Genomic DNA, 20,030 nt, shown 5'->3' with positions numbered 1-20,030 from the left:
CTGCAGCTGCAAATATTTACGAACCACAAGTGCAGCCATTTACAATTTGGTTGTAAACCCTCACGTTTTCAACATGATTGCAAAACAGATTGGAAAATATTGTTGACCAAATTGATTGTAGTTTTTGGCCATGTGACCTTTAGTTGACTATGATAGTTTGATAACAGGTAGCAAGAAATATAAGTCTTTATTTTTATGAAAAAAATTCAAAAATCAAAAACTTCGTTCTTTAACAACATAATATTTTTATATGTTACATTACAAAACATATAGTTTTTGACTTGCATAGTGCAGTGCGATCTGGGTCTGGTTGGTAGCAGTAATTTGGACTCGTATGGGGGGGTCACACTTGAAATCTATGGCTAGTTAAGGTATAGATGAGCAGAAATCAAGGGGAGACAAATGAGAAATAAATGAAAAAAATCTTGAAGAACTTCAAGTTATATAGGACTAACCTAGGGAACGTTATAATTTCGCTTGATGGTAAATGGCTTTAATCATTAAAACATTAACTCATTATTGTAACCTTCGGTCTATATTTTACAATGTTGCAGTTTACCATATTATCACAAGAGGGTGCCAAAGTTTTGTTGTTCAGCTGCACATGACAAGAGCACGGATGCTGCCTATTACTCAGTTGACCCAGATTTATATAAAAAACTAACGCGCACACACATCTGGGGAAAACCACAGTAACATATAAGTCCAAACGTTGACATGTACTGTGTGTGTGATGAACAGATAGAGAGAGGGAGGGGGGCGGAATGTATGCAGATCCTTCATTGGATGTAATTTAAAAAGCTGTGCGTAAAGACGCAAAGACTCAAATACGTACAGGAATATTTACTATCACAATAGCATTACTTATCTATTAAGTATTTTGTACATCTTCCCAGTCTGATACCGTGTTACTGCCATAGTAGGCTTTCACAATATGAACGAGAGTATTGCTACAGAAAAAAACGAATGTCCTCAACACAATGTGCTAGTTCAACATGCTATCTATGGATGTATTGATTCACGCATCAATTTTTGAAAACATAAATAAATAAATAAATCCAAATGCATTTTATAAGTGCGCTGCGTTATTGTGGGGCCAAATGCATTTATAAGTGCGCTGCGTTATTGTGGGGAGGGTTCGATGCTTAGAGCACCAGGAGCTTAAACAGCACCACCGCTAGGCCAGGAAAAGGAGCAACATGCTCAATACTGAGAAAAAAACAACAACAACAAATATCTTAATAATTTAACGGACTTGCATACTTTCCGCCGCTATTGCAATTGTGTTTTTCAGATTTTATGTAGGAAAAAAAAAAAACCCCAAAGCCACATGAACACACATGAGTGACTCACAGACCAGGTCTGATACATCTTTCAGTATATATTCAGTAGGATGTATACTGTGTCACATCTGCTTTGCTTTAGTTTACCAGCACGTGAAGTACATCTATGCATATTGAATGTAGAGACATCTTTTTTATGAACACGGCCTAGATCATAAAAAAACACCCATGACAGCTCCACAACAAGGACATCTGTACAGCCCAAATTACTCCTTATGTAACCTCATCAAATATAAATGGTATGTGCAATGTGAATAAAAAAAAAAAAAAAGAATTCAACTTTAACACAGACACAGTCATCTCTGTGAGAGAGAGCCTTCCCTTCACCCTAACCTTTTAGACTATTACCACCATATGCTTAATCTTAACCCTGAACACATATTTAATCTGACACTTATTCTAATCCCGTCTCCAAACTAAATCTTGAACATCAAAATACCCTCACATTCAGTGGGGACCTGTGAAATGTCCCCGTAAGGACAAAGTCCCTTTTCTCCACCAAAACAATGTCCCCACATGTCGGGTAACACCAATATATCACACACATACCAAAAACAGACCTATTTTTTCTTAGCTGTTTTCTTTAGTGATTCATTAAACAAAGCTTCATTATTTTTTCATATATTAATTCCCTGACAGGACGAAGACAAATTGCCCTAAATACCAAAGCCTTTGGTTCGTTACAGAGTGCATGTGCAGTCTGAAATGCTTGTATGAAAAACTAACCAGCCTTGTTTTCTTTTCATGTTTAAGCAGCAGATTCTGAGGGAAAAGAAAAATGTAAAGAGTTTTTTATATGAGCATGCATATGGGAAAATATGAATGTACAGAAGAGTGTATTATTTATGTGGAAGAGGTATCGGGAAAATATGAATGTACGGAGTGTATTATTTATGTGGAAGAGGTATAAATGGTGTCACAAGGTCCTGGGAGTGTTACTCTCCAACAGCCTGTCCACATCGTTCTGGAAGGTTCTCTCATCACAGAAGGATGGAAAATCTCCAAAGGAAGGACAGCAGAAGGGCATAAGAGACGTGCTGACGGAACTGGGCGAAGTGAAGGATGTGACGGAAGGGGGCATTTGAGGTAGGTAAAGTGTGGGACATAGAAGGGGCAGAGGAGGAGAGAAGGGGGTTAGAGTCAGCAGCAGAGGCAGAGGGAGAGAAGGACAATTATAGAGAGAACGGGAGTGAAGATAAAAAAATGGGAGGGTAGGAAATGAGGAAAACAGAGCGGGAGAGATGGGAGAAGCAGGAGGAGAGCAGTAAAAAGGGGATGCTGCATTTTAGTGATACCACAGACAGAGTCTGCAGGAGCAGACGGAGGGATGGAGGGAGGGAGACAGAGAGACAGGGAGAAATTAGAACAGAGCAAAACATGAGCAGACACAGGGAGGGAGAGAGGGGAAGAGAGGGAGAGAGCACATTACAGGTAAAATGTGAGATTAAAAAAATGTGATTCTCATATTTTACAAGGAAGCAATCTTTAGGATTAACATTTGTTTCCCTTCTTTGAATTTCATTTGATTCCAAAAAAAGAAAGACCATTTTCTTCCATGACAACTGCCCTGGGAGCGTTCCCCACTTCAACCAGTCGAACCATTCATCCATTTAATCCATGCAGTGTTCCCTCGTCTTTCCCTCCACCTCGACTCCATCCATCCATGTATGTTACTCATCAATTCTCTTCCTTCATTTCCTCTCCCGACCTGCTTCTCCTCTGGCTTCACTTCTTATCCATCTCACATCATTTCTCTAGTCTGCCCACACACATAAGCTTTTCTCCTCAACTCCTCCTCCTCCTCTTTTCTCCATCCATTTCTCCCCAACTGTCACTTCCACAGATCCTGAAGGCATCTCTGCTTCTGTTCAGCATGTCCCATGCTTTTTTCTCTCCTCTGTATAGTCCATGTGCTGCTGTCCCTCTGGGACTGTTCTAAGTATTCTCCTCTCTTCTTTTCAGACTACGTTCGACCTGAAGAAGCAGACGCAGGCAGGGACAGAGAAGTTGCAATGCTAACTATAGCAAGTAAAAGGACATCACTCCATCATTAAGAGGCGGAATTCTGATACCAACGTCAGCAACGGTGGGAACAGACAAAAAAGAAAAATCATCTTTTTTTTCTTTTTTCTTTTTTTTTTGCCAAGGTTGGTTTTTACTTTGAGTTGATGGCCATCCACACGTCATCCTGTCACTTTGGAGCTCTTTGGTTAGAGGGAATTTTAGGGTAAAAACATTTGCAAGCAGAGAGAAAGAAAGCTACAAAACTCAACAGATGGAATTGATGCAGCAGAGATGCAAAACTCAGATGACAACAGATGGAATTGATGCAGCAGAGATAAGAGAGGGAAACAGGAGAGTAATAGAAGAAACCGAGGGAGAAAATTAAAAGCCGACGTAGCCTGACCAGAAGTGAGCAGTCCAGTCCGCAGCTGGGGGAGAGAGGAAGAAGGAGGAGAAGGAGGACAGCAAGAGAAACAGCAGCGGCGGCAGACAATGAGTGAGATGCAGGGCCGAGTGACTCAGCCCGCTGGAGGCAAAGAAAGAGGAGGCTGAGTTTAGACAGTGAGGAGTTGAGAGTGACTCAGACCAGTAGAGAGAAGGTTGAATAGAGGTTCGCTCCAGGGTGGATACAGAAAACACACAGACTTTCTGTAAAGAAAACAACTTGAGCATCTACACTTCAGACAACGTGACCGGGGTCTGTGCATATGGGAGGAAAAGACATCTGTCGCGATGATGAAGAAGGACATTGGAAGAGCAGTTAAAAATAAGAACAGGTAAAGTAAACAGGACAAGGAGATAAGAGAAAAAAATCATGCAGAAATATAAGCAGCTGACAAGGAGATAAGGGGAAAAAATCATGCAGAAATATAAGCAGCTGTTAAGGACCAGTGAAAAAAGGAACTGCAGACAGTACAAGTCATTACGCAGTGCAGAATGAGGACATGGAAAGCTTATCTGTGACAGCAGTTAAATATTGATGTTGATGGGCCGCTGGTGACGATGAGTGATTTCTTTTTGCACAGCAGAAGGGAGAAAACGAGGGGAAAAAAGTTTTAAAGGATTTTTTCCACTCTTCCCGAGAGCATCAGGAAACTACAAAGTCAACAAGAACATGGAACTTCTTTAGACTCATAAGAGGAGACCAGATTAGAACCGGATTTTTTTTTTATTATCTTTTCATCAAGCAAGAGCTCAACATCTGCATCACTTCACTGGGGAAAAAAACCCTCAATCTTCTTTTTTGGCAACAGCAACAGAACCAGCATCTGGCCAATGAGCACGTATTTATATCTTGGACCGACTGCTTCTCTGAGTCACATCAGCATTATCACCATTATCACCAGTACTGTTACTGGTGCTGCAGCAAACAAAATTGTTCCAACCCCTCAAAAACAGCCTCCTCACTGAGATTTGACCATTGGCTGTGGACATTTGGAAGGACACGTACGTGTGAATATGCTCACTCTGATTAAAGGTAATATGTGTATCTCAATTTCACATGCATGACTGCCAAAAGTAATGACTGCACCAAAAACTTAAGGAAGAGACTGCCTTCCCCTCCGGTGGAATTTCAGAGAGACGTCAAGTCAAATAAAAAGGCAGAGCAACACAGCGCACAGTCTCCATCCAGCTGCAGACAGAACAGCAACCTGTTTTTTTTTTTTTTTTTTTTACTGCGTGAGGCAGTGTGGGGGTGTGAGCGCTGTCCGCCAGCTCAGCTTTGTTAGTGTCACGCTCGTGGAGCTTGTATAAAGGTGTACGTCCCCCATCACTGAACCCAGCTGTGTGTGTGTAGGCGCATTTGTATGTGTGTGCACAGGCAGAATTCTCCCCACCGGCGACGGAGCTGGACCTGAACAGCAGCGCTGAGAGGGGGGACAGGGAGGGGGAGGAGGATGAGAGGAGGAAGAAGGTAAAACAAGCCAGGAGGACAGAGGTGAAGAAGAAACTGAAGACATGCTTGGATAAAAGGAAGAAAGTCCAAAATCTCTGGCTGCCACCCTGGTGCAATGTGTGGTGAGTACAACACTGATAGGACCCACATGTGTGTTTCAGTGTGTTGCATGTTTCAGTTGTTGTATATAAATATATATATATGCATATATACAGTATATATATATATATACACCACCAGTGGGCATTCTAATCCCTGAGGATGTTGAACAAGGTCAGAGGTGAAAGGTTAGAGTTCCAAAGTACCAGGGCTGTTCATGCAATAGGATGCGGTGTCATGTGATCTGACAGAGTTCACTTAAAATATAAGTACTGGGGCTGGCGCGGAGTAAAAGCATTTACTGCTGATTCAAACATTTCAATGTAGGTCAAATAACGCTGCTGCTCACTGGGTCGACTAACATTCATTTTAGCGCCGAGATTCTGCCTACTCAGAATGAATCCAGTTTCCACAATGATAACAGTAATAATAATAAGGAGGCTGTTTTTCCAGAGCATTTACAAAACAACAGGGAACATCTTCTGTCTTAGCGATTTAATTTCACCCCACGGGTCAAATGATATCAACGATTATAACTTAAGCTTCACAACAAATGATATCAACGATTATAACTTAAGTATATGTCTATATATTCTGCCGTACGTATGTGCGTCGTCAAAAATGTAACTAGATTTCACTTAAATCATCAGCAGTGATGGACCAATGGGTGCAGGCTATCAACCTTATTCTCTTGTTTAAGCATCACTGATGCCACATTTTTGCTCATTGAGGACCAACTTAAATTTATCGCACGTGAAATTGTCTCCAAAGAACAAAGCATGTCGATATCGTGTCTGCGCTAAAACACTCTTCAAACACGAGGAAATTCCTCTTCAATTCACAGTCAACCAGTCGTTGCACTTTTCAGTTCCCTGTGTGATAGGCTAAGAATATATATACTGTATAATAAAGCACCTGTCTCTGGAACTTTCTCCTCCATTTCCAACTGAAACCTGCTCTGGTGCTGTCATTAAAACAGCTTTCATATGCAGTCCTACAGCAGGCACTGTCCCTCTGCTAGTTCTTCCACACAGACACACGCATCCACCCACACGCTGCACGTACAGACACACATGATGCACAAGCGCAGAGTGAGCAGGGCTGAAAAGAAGTGACAGTTGCTTCATGACTGCCGGCCTTGAATTCCAGCAGTTTGCAACAAAGCTGCAGAATGTTCTAGTGTCATACGGTGCTGGGTCCCACGCAATCACTCCATGTATCAGCCCAGGGTGTGTGTGTGTGTGTGTGTCATTGCTCACTGCAGAGTGAAGAGTCTATGTAGTAACAAACACAAAAGCTGTAAGATCATTGACTGAGACATTGTTCAGAGTCAATGAGAGTGCAGATCAATGGCTCCGATCAATACCTTCTCCTGTGGCCGATCATTACTGCCTGTCCTGCTGATAATCACAGCACAGAACCACACGGCAGAACTCAATTTGTTTGTATCGTATTTGGCATTAGTGTTGTTTGTTTGACTGCAAGCAATTGCAGGGAAAGGTTAGAGGATAAAGTCAAGATCAGGCAGGACCAGAACAAATCCACACCCCCAGCCATCCCTTATCCAAACTACCCCAAAAAGTGCATGGATCAGAATGATATTCTTATGCATTGTGATTTTTTCTTTATGTGAGCAATAAATCCACGTGCAACTTGTCAAACTCCTGCAGTAACACACACTGCACTGCAGGTGGACCCCCCTTTGGGAATCCATCTAACTCTCATAAACCATCTAACATGAATTATTTTGACAGTAAAATAAGCAGCATTACTCGCTGCCAAATATTATTTATGACTTTTGGGTGTAGACTGTTTTTCTTCCCTCAGTGAATAAAGTTCAGGTCTTATGGAGTGATGGGATTGCAAAGCATGGAGGAGGCTCTGTCATGGTTTGTGGCTGCATTCTAGTGGGCACTGGGTCATCATTGATGCTTAGTTTTTTTTTTCACATATCAAAGCAAATTAATTACATTTATTTACATTTAATCTATTTGGTGATTGGTTATAGTTTTTTTGGGAGGGGGTTCACATATCAAAGCAAATTAATAACATTTATTTACATTTAATCTATTTGGTAGTAAATAATAATCTAGGTTTTTGTCATTTTCTTATAAAGTTCTTTTTGACCCTGATTTTGGAGGTGTGTCATGCAACGCATTCCATTTAATTGGGTTGGAAGTAATCATGTTACACTGTTGAATGGCTGCATCACAAGATAGAACCGATTCTCACATACTAGTCTTGTGAGCACTTCACGTCGACATAAAGCATAGCTAATCTAGCCATTTCACCAAGACTTACAAGTATTTGCCTTATATTAAATTTGACCCTGACTTTTATATGACCAACTTACAAGTATTTGCCTTATATATATATATATATAAATTTGACCCTGACTTTTATATGACCCTTAATTTAAACTCCATTCAAAACCCCATAATAGTCTCTGACTCAGTGAAGACCCAAAGTGTTCCAAAACATTCACACACATACACACAAAAAGCTGTTCAGTGTAAAATGATTATGTTGGACAAATTAAGACTAAAACAGATCTTGATTACCTAATCTGACTTGATTTCTGGTTGTGAAATGTTGTTAGCTGTTATTTAACATCACCGTTTTTTTTTCAGGAACCTTTATGTGTTTTTACTGAGCTGTGATTTATTGACAAATTGATTTGAGACCTGGTTATCGACAGCTGAGAGTTAACCAGTAGGGAATAACTTAAACACCGGGGTGAAAAAAAAAAGTGCATTCAAAAATCAAAACTGAAAGACAGCAAGAGAGACGTTCACTGCCCTCGCCTGAATCACCTTCTTTACTGATGTCTCTGAAGTGTCTCAGAGGACTGGAGATAATTTACCTCATCATTGTCTATCTGTTGATCCCACAGAAAAACAAGGCTTAGTTACTAGTGGATGGGGGTATGATTGCCCCCTTCCCCTAGAGACTAGTGGTTTATAATGGTATTACACGTTCTCCCAGTATTTGCTATGGGTTTCTCAAAGTACTCCAAAATAAATTAAATAAAAGGAAGGTCTCTGAAAGGGTAGTGAGATCTGCTATGATGTACAATTTGGTGACAGTTGTTCTGTACCAAAGACAGGACGCTGAAAGTGGCAGAGTTCCGTTGGGAATTGCCGAAAATGACAGAATTAGAAATGAACAGATCAGAGGAGCAGCTCTCAGTTTGAGAGGGAAAGGCTGGGATGATGAGATGTTGGTTGATGATGTAGCTGCCTGGCAGGAGGAGAAAAAAAAATGGAAATCTATCATATTTGTATAGGACTTATTTTGAAGGTGAGTTGAATTGCATTAGGTTAGAGCAGTGGTTCTCTATTATTTTCTCTCATGACCCCCCCTTGAGGACAGAAATGTTTTCACGCCCCCGCACCCACACCAAGGCAAATTGAAATACTCATCACTGTATTAGTTGCTGCCACCTAGTGACTGGGGCTTGTTATCATTCAAGCATTACAGCAGTGGTACACTTATGTGCAGCGTACCATATTCCAAGTCCTTCACGACCCCCCCGGCACCTCACTCCCCCCCCCCCACCGGCGCTACACCACTTAGAACTATAATATAATAACTTAACACTTCCAACTCTGATGCATGTAAATGAGGCCCTTGATGTAATTACAACAAATAGATACTTGACAGTGACTTCCTCAACCGCCTCGGACAAAAATATTTTCCATATTTCCTCTGTGTTTTATTCCTTTCTTTCGCATTAAACTTCCACTCTCACTTTTTTAATCAGTTCTATCTTCATGTCCAGGTGTCGCGCCCTGTGGGGGTGGGGTTCTGTGATGATAACCATGATCCCCGGCAGTCACTATGTCTGCAGCACTCATGCAAGAGAGGACGACTCCACGGATGACCGCGAGGAGAGGATTTTAGCTGTACTGGGCATCATCGGAACCATCCTCAATCTCTTGGTGGTCATATTCGTCTACATATACACCTCTGTCACTTAACAATTCATCGGACAAGAGACACCGAGTGTTTTGCTCCACTGCCCTATTGTCATTTAAAACTGTTCAATTCTTGTCAAACTGCCAGGAAGCCATATCAATCTTTAGCTTGTTTATCTCTGAAGACAACTTTATTCTGGTATCTACAAACTGCCGGCCATCGTTGAGAAGAAAGAAATATAGGAATTGTCCACTTTTCAAATTTTGTACCTCACTTTTTAAAGTCAAATACGCACGAATGGAAAATGACTCCCAGCCATACGTCAGGTATGAACATACTTATTCATGCTGATCCAGGACCACTTTGTCAGCTCAAGTATTGAGTGATCTGTTTTTACATTATTTGCTTCGTGTTCAAGAGTTTTAAGGCACTGCCAAATAAATGTACGAAAAAACTATTTGGACAAAGACTGGCTGGACCAAATCAAGCATTTGAAATAATAAAAAGTGACCAAAAGCTACCAAGTGATGTTCCAATGGAGGGACAGGCCTATCAGCTCTCCTACTAATGGTTTTTTTTTTTTTTTTTTAAGTGAGCAGTGTGATTGAAAGTGCGGTACATGGACCTACGGCGTCCATACCTCAGCACACCAGAGGAAAGATTCCTGGCTGTGCTAGGAATCGTTGGCATCCTCCTCAACCTCCTGCTGCTGGTCTTTGTCTACTTATACACTATGATATAAAGCATGGCAGTTACATGAGGAACAGTATGATGGGTAATGACTTCTTTGGAGATAATTGTTCTTACATGGCAGTTTTTGCCCATATATACTGCAATATTCTCACAAGAATTCAAACTTTCGACTGGAAAAAAATGGAACACATTTGCAGCCAGGTTTTTAATGTATAGACCAAACTACTTTTTTTATGAACGACTGTGATCTACAACTTGTGATTTTGAAGACTTGACTTTCACAAAGGAGATTTTCCTTAGCTTGTGTTGCTGCTTAAAAACTGCCATTGCTTCATTGTTGAATGAAAGACTACAGACTGAAGATTTAGCCATTGTATCCTGACACTGAATTTTTCTGCAGCATCTTTGCACATTTGCAAAAAGCCCATGTAGCAAAATAGTACCAACGACTAATACTCTCTATGGTATCTTATTTTTAATTAATAACAATGATTTGAACTTTATTGATCCGATATTTGGGAAATTCTTCAAAGCAGATCTACTGCAACAGGCTGCCCCTGGCAGGCACCAAGTATGTGGTTCCTCTGGAAATGGAACCCAGGACACTCTGCTCTTTGCTTCCGAGACAGGCGTGCCAACCCCTACACTCTGGATCCGACCAAAACACGTGCCCCGTTTGAGGGTCGAAGTCATGACCTTCCCATTATGAGACTGACGCACTGCCTACTGGGCCAACAACGCTCAAAAACGTAAGCACAGATCGTGATTAGAGACGGGAGAAAAAGACGCAATGTTGCACCAACCGAGACGTTGCTATTTCGTGGTGGATCAGAACAACCACAAATTGTACTCAAAGACAGGTGAAAGACACTCACAAATACAATAAACAACATTCCTACATTCCAGCTGAAGCGTTGCTATGGACACAACGTACATTTTAAGCTCTACCCCGCCAAAGGCAACGCAAACCCAACAAGTGTCAAGGGGATGGAAATGATCGGGCTAATCATCTCGGATGGTACTGAGAAGACAACCATGAATCTTTGCTAATATTTTACTCAGCACAAAACTTAAAATCACCTTGAAATGTTAGAGACTATTTCATAATCTTCTGCTCATAACAGGACTAACAAAAGTTAACATACGTATACGAATCAGAGGTGTCCGATGAATAATAAACATGAAGTTCTTTAATTTTGCTTGGTTCCTTTGTCACATTATGTTTCTATGCCAGTTGTTTATTACTTTTGGTTTTTCAAAAAATGATTTAAGCAACCTTCACCACATTTTAGAAATGGTTGGAATGATCATCAGTTTATACATGTGGTTTGACCAATCACGCTCCAGTGCAGAGGCAGAAGGCACAGATGAGAACTTCCACAGTCACTTGAAATTATGGAGATCAATATGAAAGACAGCAGCTTGGTTTACCCATGACAAATGTGAAGTATCGTAGGCTAATTATAGTGGCTTTGGCTACATTAACACTGCCAGTCCTGTTGCTCAAGTCAGAATTTCTAGAATGCGACTGCCATTAGTGCAGGGGTCACCAACCTTTTTGAAACTGAGAGCTACTTCAAAGGCACTTAGTAATTACGAAGAGCTACTTGTTTGATACAGACTTCCTAAAAAACGTAATAATAATCAGTTCTAGTTCTTCAAAAAACACAGTAACAGTAGCCTTAGTCCCTCTGTTTGTGAGTTCACGTCCTCGTATATGACTTCTTACTGATTATCTGTCTCTAACTTAAAGTATTTAAAAAAATCCAAATAGCAATTTACTCACAGAACTCTCAAACATGAAATTAAAAAAAAAGAAGTTTTTTTTTCTTACAACATGGGGATACAGTATTACCAGAAAACAAATACCACAAAATTTAATGGAAAATGAAACTAGTATCAAATATTATTTTCTGTTTTTCTGTTTACTTCTAAAATACATTTAGGGCAATTTGAATTTATCAAACAACGTGATGTGTACATGATCATACAGTTGTCTGTGAAATGCCAGCACTAATGGCGTTATTATATCCAGACGTCTGGTGTGTAAAAAAAAAACATAAATAATGTATATTTTCTTACACCTAAGAATCTATTTTTATCCCTTAAGACGATCTATTAATTATTTCCAAAAAAGGAAGGAACTGCTTAGGGGACAAATTCAACAAGTTGACATTTGTCAACAAACTGCATAATTTCTTCTCTTTTCCAATTAATCCACTGCAGTAGTTTTTTTCTTCAGGTCCATTCCAATCAATGAAGCTGCAACCGTGAAACACGTGTATGCCATGATTCCAATGTAATATTTATGTCCACTTTGTGATGCATGTGATTTTAGCAAACAATCTCTAATGGACATCATTTAGAAGTTAAGCTCAGGGTTAATTCAGATGAAAGGAAAAAGGTCATTCGCAAAAGGCATCCTTTCTTAAGAGAACAAAAGATATATTTTAAAAGCTTTTATAACATGTGGTATTGTGTGATGAAAAACACATTTCCCAAAAATACCAAAATAATAATATTTTATGTTTAGTTAGAAAAAAAAAGACAGCCATGTAGTTTCTGAGATTAATACCTATATTACAATACTAGCAACAACTAGAAACAATTTTTTTCATAAATTTTAATCAGTTTCTAATAACAATGACCATTTGCTTATTTTCAGTTCTTACCCGTTGTAAGGATGCCTTACACCTGAGTAACACTAGTTTCCAAAAGCCAACGTTAAAGCTAATATTTTTAGAATAGCAACAACTGAGAGAGCTTTATTTTCTGCCAATTTTAATATTTGAAAACCTAATTGCACTCAGTGAAATAAAACTTCACCAGGCATTGACACACAATGTCTTACAGTATTTGTAAAACAAAAAGGTTATTTATTACAAAAAAAGGCAAAAGTTAATAGAGGTTTATACAGATCATTACGTATTCATGATAGACTGATGGACACGTTTTTTTTTCACTCATGTCGCAGGATAATTTGTTGTTTGTTGTTATACCAGAACAAGCTAATACGAATAACAAATAATAAATTGGGATTAAGTTTAGATTAACTTTTGAGGCGGGAAATATACACAGAAACATGTAACTCCACCACTAATACTGTTGTAATTTTTTAATTTGAATTTTCTTTTGTAAATATGATAAAGCACAGTGTATTTTAGGCTTCAACTTTTCCTTATCACAACGAACCAGTGATTTGGGCAACTGCCATTTGTTGAAGGTCGATTCACTAACTGATTATGATTATTTACTTATTAACATTACAGTAGTTTTAATGTAATTTTATTATACAATTTTAACATTTACCTCTTATAAAGTCCAACAAAGCTGAAGAAGAAATTGTTCTGTTACAGTCTTTAAAAGAAACCATGAAACAAATTCTCATGACAGATATCCTTTTTATGTACATGATTACTATACTATCAATATTGTAATGCCAATAAAAACCAACATGAAGAATAACCTGTGGGAGAGCCATTTTTGTTCTAAACAGAGCCATTAAAAAAGTATAAAATATGTATAGCGCTAATATGCTAATGTTTAGTCACATTTTAATGGTGCAGTAAATAAACGAGGCACAGACCTGTAAGCTAATTTGTTTTTTGATATGTGGAAATACTGCTGTTCAGTATTCAAGTCACACTGGAGAATTTTGTGTAAAAAGCTGCGCTCACTTTCTGTTCTGTTGGCTGAACTATGCGGAATGTTAAAAATTGTATTTTAATTTATTTTAAATATATATATTTTGTTTCTTTATTGTTTGTTTCATTTATGTATTTGTCTAAGTATTTATATGTATTTGTTTACTAACAACAGTTTTCTCTTGGAATAGCCTTAAATGCAAATGAGAAAAACGTACAGCTGGCTGTAAGGATTTTCTTGCCTCACACCTACACACTGCACATTGCTCTGTAACCAACAGTAAATATTTTGTATTTATTAAAACCAATCCTAAAGAAGTATCGATGGAAGTACTTAGTGTCGGCGGGTACAAAAATGAACAAATGTGTACTCTCATCGGTTTACAAAACAAAACAAATTGTTAACAATTCCCTGATGTCACTAGAACCAGTCAAAGATTAAAGTAGAGACTATAATCCTTCCCCTTGTGTATTCAGCGTCAGACACTAAACTGCTAGCAGTTGCTAAAATGCCGGCAGTTGCTTCTCCCTTACGCTCCTCTAAGGGTTTCCCTCATCAGGATGTATTTAAATTCCCTGTCATCTCCAGCACAGAAGTCATATAAAAATAAGGTTATCATCCAGACACATTGCTCTTAATCAGTGACATCGCTGCTTCTAATAAACCTGTGCTGTTGGCTACTGCCGTGTTCAGCCAGCCAGATAAACTAACAGTGTGTCCTCGGGCGTCCCATGAGACAGTCACTGACCTGGCCACTATGGGTGACTGCCCTCTGCACACACAGACCCACACACAAATACAAATACACACACTCTGTAGTCTAACTGTACTGCAGCCCTGACAGCCCACTTCATGTAGTGGAATTTATACAAACAAATCAACGGACTCTTTCTGTTGTCAACAGTGAGACTCTATTTCCTATTCTTTTTCATCGAGCTTAATAACATGCTACAAATATATACATATATATGTTTTGTTTTTCTAAACAAATTATTTTAGTAGTCTAACATAAATGGAGAAGCAGATCTGAGAACCGAACGTTCTTGAATGGATTCATTAACACATTCTAGAAGACATGAGTTCAACAGCTTACGTTTGCTGGGGAATTTACATTTTCCTGAAAGGAAGCAGATCTGAGAACCGAACGTTCTTTTGAAAATTACGACAAGAAAGATTTTTTAATTTTTTTTCAATTCAAAGGTTATACTGTAAACTTGCTAGATTCATTGCAGGGGAGTGAGTCATAACTTTATTACCCTATCTTGACACCTTGGCAAGACATCAACGATTGCTTCATATGTGACTTTTTGGATGTGCTTTTTTTTTGTCTATGTCAGAATATTTTCTGTTTAACAGCCATGTGTTTATCTTTAACCAATTAAATGGCAGTAAGTTTAAACAGTTCTCATTTCTTTATTAGCAGAGGATAGAATGAGTTAGTACTCTAATTATTATTATTATCATTATTTATATTATTGTTGTTGTTATTGTGGTATTATTATTATTATTATTATTTACTTGATGGTTTATAATCAAAACTTGTCTTTAAATTATATTTCACAGATTTGTCATGATACCAGATGACAATTTATGTATTTACTTGATGATTTATAATCAAAACTTGTCTTGAAATGATATTTCACAGGTTTGTCATGATACCAGATGACAATTTATGTATTTGTTATTAAATTATTAAGTTGTAAAGGAATAGTCTTTGCATCTTCGTATCTAAGTATGACTGTGGGGTTAAAATCTTCCTCATCACTATCACTGACAGTGTGTTGTTTGTCTTTGTCTGTGTGGTTTTGTGTCTGCTCTTCTATGCCAGTTAACTGTACTGTACTCACCACTTCTGCTGCTTCCACAGCCTGGGGCTCAGTCACTGCAGCTGATCCTACAGACGATTCTCGTCTACAATAACAAAAAACAATCGTATAAATACCCATGAAAAAAAGGACCACAACTTGGTGTGTTCTCCACCGCCTACATATACAGGTCTTCCCTGTGGTCTCATTATAGTCACTGTGCCTGCGTCCCAGGAGAGGTGTCGATGAATTTATTAAATGTTTACCACCCCTGTATGGTCACCTAAGATGATGACAAACCTTCTGACCTGGCTATTTGTTTTTGATTAAATTTAAAGAAATCTTTAATTTTCCCAAAGGAACTATATATTCCAATGGCGCCTGTGAGTTGCAACAACGTGCTTAATGGCGCCTCCTGTGGCAGCCTGCGTTGGTTGCAAAGACTCACACTCGACTTATTTCCCCAATGTGAGACATAAAATTATTTTTATTACTAATTTTTAAATGACAAAGGTAGACGATTAAAAGACTTAGAAAGAAAATAAACAATGACATACATTTAGTAGAATTGTATTTTTTTAACAAATGCATCAGCTTTTGGTTTTGTTTGAAACAGATATAATTTATTACATTGTTGCTTGTAATTTTGGAGCTTTTTATTGCACATTAAATGCTTGAGATGTTTTATTTGATTTATTTTTGCACACATTACGCGAGGTTATTATTTCCAAGTAATTATTTATATTAATTGAAAAGTGCCCCGAAGGGGTCATTTCAATGACCTCACCTCTGCCCTTTAGCTTCACCTGTGTGTAATTAGGTCTCAGAGGATCTTGTTCATCAGAATTTTTGTTTGCTTAAAATTCAGACATGTAGCAAACGTACGTTCACTCTGTGCTTATTCATGGAGCTTTATACGAATAACACTATACACTGTTCACATTCACAGTAATACCAGCACAGTACACAGTAAGTATTTGAGCCCTCTTTACAACCTTTAGTAACATTATCCACAGCACACACAGCTACAATGCAACAGTTCGTGACCTGACCAAAATTAGTGGCCTGACAGCTGAGCATCCTGTCATAAAACCATGCAGCCGAAAAAAAAGTGTGACACCTTATTCTTTCACCTATCCACAAACCTGTTGGTTTCTGAAACCCAGAGGGACGGAGATGCAGACGACACTTTTCAGAGTAACCATTGGTGCTTCGTAGTCATACAACTTTAGGGCCAAGACAGGAGTGGACTAAGTTCAAAGCAACTTTGCCATAATTGAGTTTGGAGGCAGAAAAATGGAGGCTCCTTTATCGACAGAATTGGGAGAAAGCAACGAGGTAAATAAGGTGGTGACGGTTGACGAACAAGTCAGGATAAAAAATATTTAACAGGTTGTTGTTCATGTGTCTTTAATTACATTGAATTTTGTTTAAACGTTATTGGGAGACACAATGTATTTAAATATAGATAGCAATTTTCTGAAAAGGTATCATGTATTGCCAATTTAGGTTTTTACTTTTTTTTCCTCTCAATCTTCAGCTTTTATTGTCATCTTTTAAACTTAAAACCACTTCCTTATATCGTTCTAGTCCATTTCGCTTTATATCTTGGCTAACAGGTAGCTATATCTGCAAACTCCTCTTTGCTCTTGGCTAGCTTAAGATGTTTTACCACATACCGTTTTTTTACTCCAACTGTTTTTTCTCCATCTTTTCTATATTTTGTCAACATTTACGACTTTAAAACTATCCCGAATATTATTTTATTATTTCAGAGGGCACTGCTACATATATTTCCGACAAACAACCAATGAGCTTGATTAAATAGAAGAGCTTTGCAGGGGCAGAAAAAAAAGGGTTGCGTTATGGCGCCATCAGATGGACGAAGTATGAAAATACATTTTACCTTTTTTTGTTTCATTTAGGTGGACATGGCCGTTCAAACGCCTCCCGAATTGACTACACACTGTGAGGTGGACACCGACCATTTGTTTGACCTTGTTGGTGTTGTGGCCTCTTTTCTCAACGTGGTGGTGGTGCTGCTGGTTTATACCTATATGCCTGTCTAACGTGTCAACACCTGCGCAGCGAGAGGTGCATTTATAGTGACATTTCTGGACTACGGAAAGCCGACAGGCTGCTTTGAAAGACAATCTCCCCGTGACGACGTACCTTCAGCTCCCGTCACCTCGGTCCCATCACCGTGAAGGTTATTAAGTAAAACAATTACGTCTGTAGGAAAACTTAGCTCACCTTAAAGCTGGAGTCTTTTACTGTCTGTGGAGATCTGTAAGGTAGTGACACAACTTTCAAAAACACCGTCCAGAACACACTGTTTTCTCAGATTACGATAATATCGATTCTAAATTGTGCAATTATTCAATGTAAACAGACACTGGCACACAGACTGAATGTGACTGAATTAATTTCCCGTGTTATGACATATGCTATAAAATATATGAAATATAGTTTCATGAATGGGATAACAGCGTTTGACTGAAAAAGTAGTTTGAATTTCTCAAGTGTTGGTCAAAAACACTGTTTTTAAATCCTAATATTTTATTGTTGTTTATTTTTTCACCATTTTACCAAAGGGGGCAGTATTGAGAGAAAATTGAATCAGTCTTTATTGTTTCACCATTTTACCGAAGGGGGGAGTATTGAGAGAAAATTGAATCAGTCTTGTGGTTTGAAATGTAAAACATATTTTACTAATACTTGTATTTACAATAAAAACAAAAAGTCTTAACTGATATAACATAAAATACTTGTACTTACAATAAAAACAAAAAGTCTTAACTGAAATGTTTGTACAAAACGTAAATTACATAGCAATATTTTTTAAGTGATTTTTGTTTTGCAGAACTAAGACAGGCTGAATGTTGGTCAAAATAAAATAAATGCATGATATACTGTATCAAGTGACTGTAATTTCTTTTTTTCTTTTTTCCACATCAGTAGTGTCCATTTATTATGTTTGAAGCCATAATGGAGGCTTACACTGCTCCTGTTTCCTTTAAGGAGCCGCAACTGTGTCAGTGTTGGAATGACTGAAGTTAATGTCCGGCAGTATTTGACAGCTCGTGATAATATCAATCTTCTCAGAAACAGCCTTCAGGTCATCCAGAATCAATCTGATGCTGTGAGAGGCATTGATGATGGCGCTCTGCGACGTGTTCAGCTGAGCGGTGGCACTGCGCACCTTTCACAAAAACAGTATCATGACACAACAAGTTACACACTAACCTTCTCTCTCTACACTTGTCTTCATTTTAACATTTTCAGCAACAGCTTTGAATGCAATTCTTTTGTACAGAAAATAAAGCCATTCTACTCTATTTTTGGCACCCTTAGTGTCATTTGTACCCATTATGTTAATCATCTTTCTACTTGATACACTCTTTGATGTCATCTTAAAATAGCCCTCATCAGTAATTACAGCTATAAATATCTTTTTTATTCTTGCAGTGTCAGACACATCACCAACCTCCTTGGTGGCCCCGCTGTAAACCTGCCGTAGTGTCTGTGAGACGTCGTTATAGAGCCGACTGTTGGACTCCTGTAGCTTATGTTGTAAAAGCGTTTCACCTGAGGAAGTTAAAAAAAAAAAGAAAAAGACATTTAAAAATATGCTTTGTTATTGACTTTGACAAATGTCATTCAAAAGTGCTTGACACAGCTTTTAAAATAGAAATAAACACCACTCAAAAAGTATTTAGAAATAGTACTCTATAGCACAGGAGCTGCAGTTGGAGGGGTGGGAAATATTTGGGTTAATTAAAAGTTAATTAGGTTAATTGCTTTAAATAATAAGTGAAATTATTTCAATTTTTTAATTTTTACACCAAAGATATTTGAAATAGAATGGAATAAATGCATGGATTGGAATTTGACTTCACCTTACTATATTTCTTAATTTAAAGTGAGCCATAAGTATTAACACTGGCATAACTATTTTTGTAATGATGACTTGTTTTTCTAACCATGTGCCCTGTGAGTCGGACTTGGTCTGTCCTCAACGACGGACTGTATATCAGGATGATCTCTGACCACAATCAAAGGAGGCAGGTCTCGCCTGAGAATCTGGGGGCTGTCCTGACTCACGACTGTGGCTCGGTTTGACGGCTCTACGTCCTCCTCACTGTCTGTTTCAGAGGCTTCACCGGGAACCTGGAATCGCCCGAGATCACAACCCCGGTGTGAATTTATATCAACATTTTGGAAACATGATGCAATTTACACGCACGGTCCAACACATACACACCCACCTTGGCTCCACCCGTGGCACTCTGAGGAGGAGGCAGAGAAGTGATGTAGACTTCATCGTCGGAGTCTGTCTCAGATGCTTCACCTTGCACTACAATCTGGTACCGACTGGACATGGCTGTACAAAAGAACGTCGTCAGTTGCATTTAAAACACTAAATCAGAATAAGTACAATTATAATAATAGTCGTAAATGTTTAGCTTCTGGTAAAGTGATGGTTAGGTGAAATGTTGACAAACCTTTCAAAAAACGACGACAGAATTTTAAACCGTCCCAGTTATGTCGTGACAAACAAATCACATGAGAAATCAGGAAGTGCCGTCTCGCCGGATATCATGTGATCAATGACGTTTAAAAATA

The 20,030-nt window shown here is 38.6% G+C and overlaps 2 protein-coding genes across 7 annotated transcripts in view; both read right to left on the bottom strand.

Moving 5' to 3' along the window:
* The window catches only part of yif1b (Yip1 interacting factor homolog B (S. cerevisiae)), a 63,081-nt gene extending 45,336 nt beyond the window's left edge, over positions 1–17,745 (bottom strand). For 2 of the 6 annotated variants that reach the window (XM_017032139.2, XM_017032140.2), the window contains exon 1: positions 15,447–15,510. The gene's annotated coding sequence lies outside the window, so the exon portion shown is untranslated. Of the gene's footprint in view, positions 1–15,446; positions 15,511–17,576 lie in introns of those variants that run through there. The other 4 variants (XM_025055362.1, XM_025055364.1, XM_025055363.1 and 1 more) reach the window with 4 other exon arrangements.
* Positions 17,746–18,339: 594 nt separating this feature from the next.
* On the bottom strand, positions 18,340–19,993 carry bloc1s3 (biogenesis of lysosomal organelles complex-1, subunit 3). The gene is made up of 5 exons (XM_008309763.3): positions 19,910–19,993; positions 19,673–19,788; positions 19,388–19,574; positions 18,892–18,992; positions 18,340–18,606 (listed from the first exon to the last, which is right to left on the bottom strand). Exons 2-5 carry the CDS (start codon positions 19,784–19,786, stop codon positions 18,421–18,423), a joined length of 588 nt encoding a protein of 195 aa, XP_008307985.1. The 5' UTR covers positions 19,787–19,788; positions 19,910–19,993; the 3' UTR covers positions 18,340–18,420.
* Between the last annotated feature and the right edge of the window lie 37 nt (positions 19,994–20,030).

Source organism: Cynoglossus semilaevis, chromosome 4, assembly GCF_000523025.1.
Source record: "Cynoglossus semilaevis isolate Cse_v1.0 chromosome 4, Cse_v1.0, whole genome shotgun sequence".
Lineage (NCBI taxonomy): Eukaryota > Metazoa > Chordata > Actinopteri > Pleuronectiformes > Cynoglossidae > Cynoglossus > Cynoglossus semilaevis.
The sequence above is the reverse complement of the archived record's forward strand: the minus strand, read 5'-3'. Positions and strand labels throughout refer to the sequence as shown.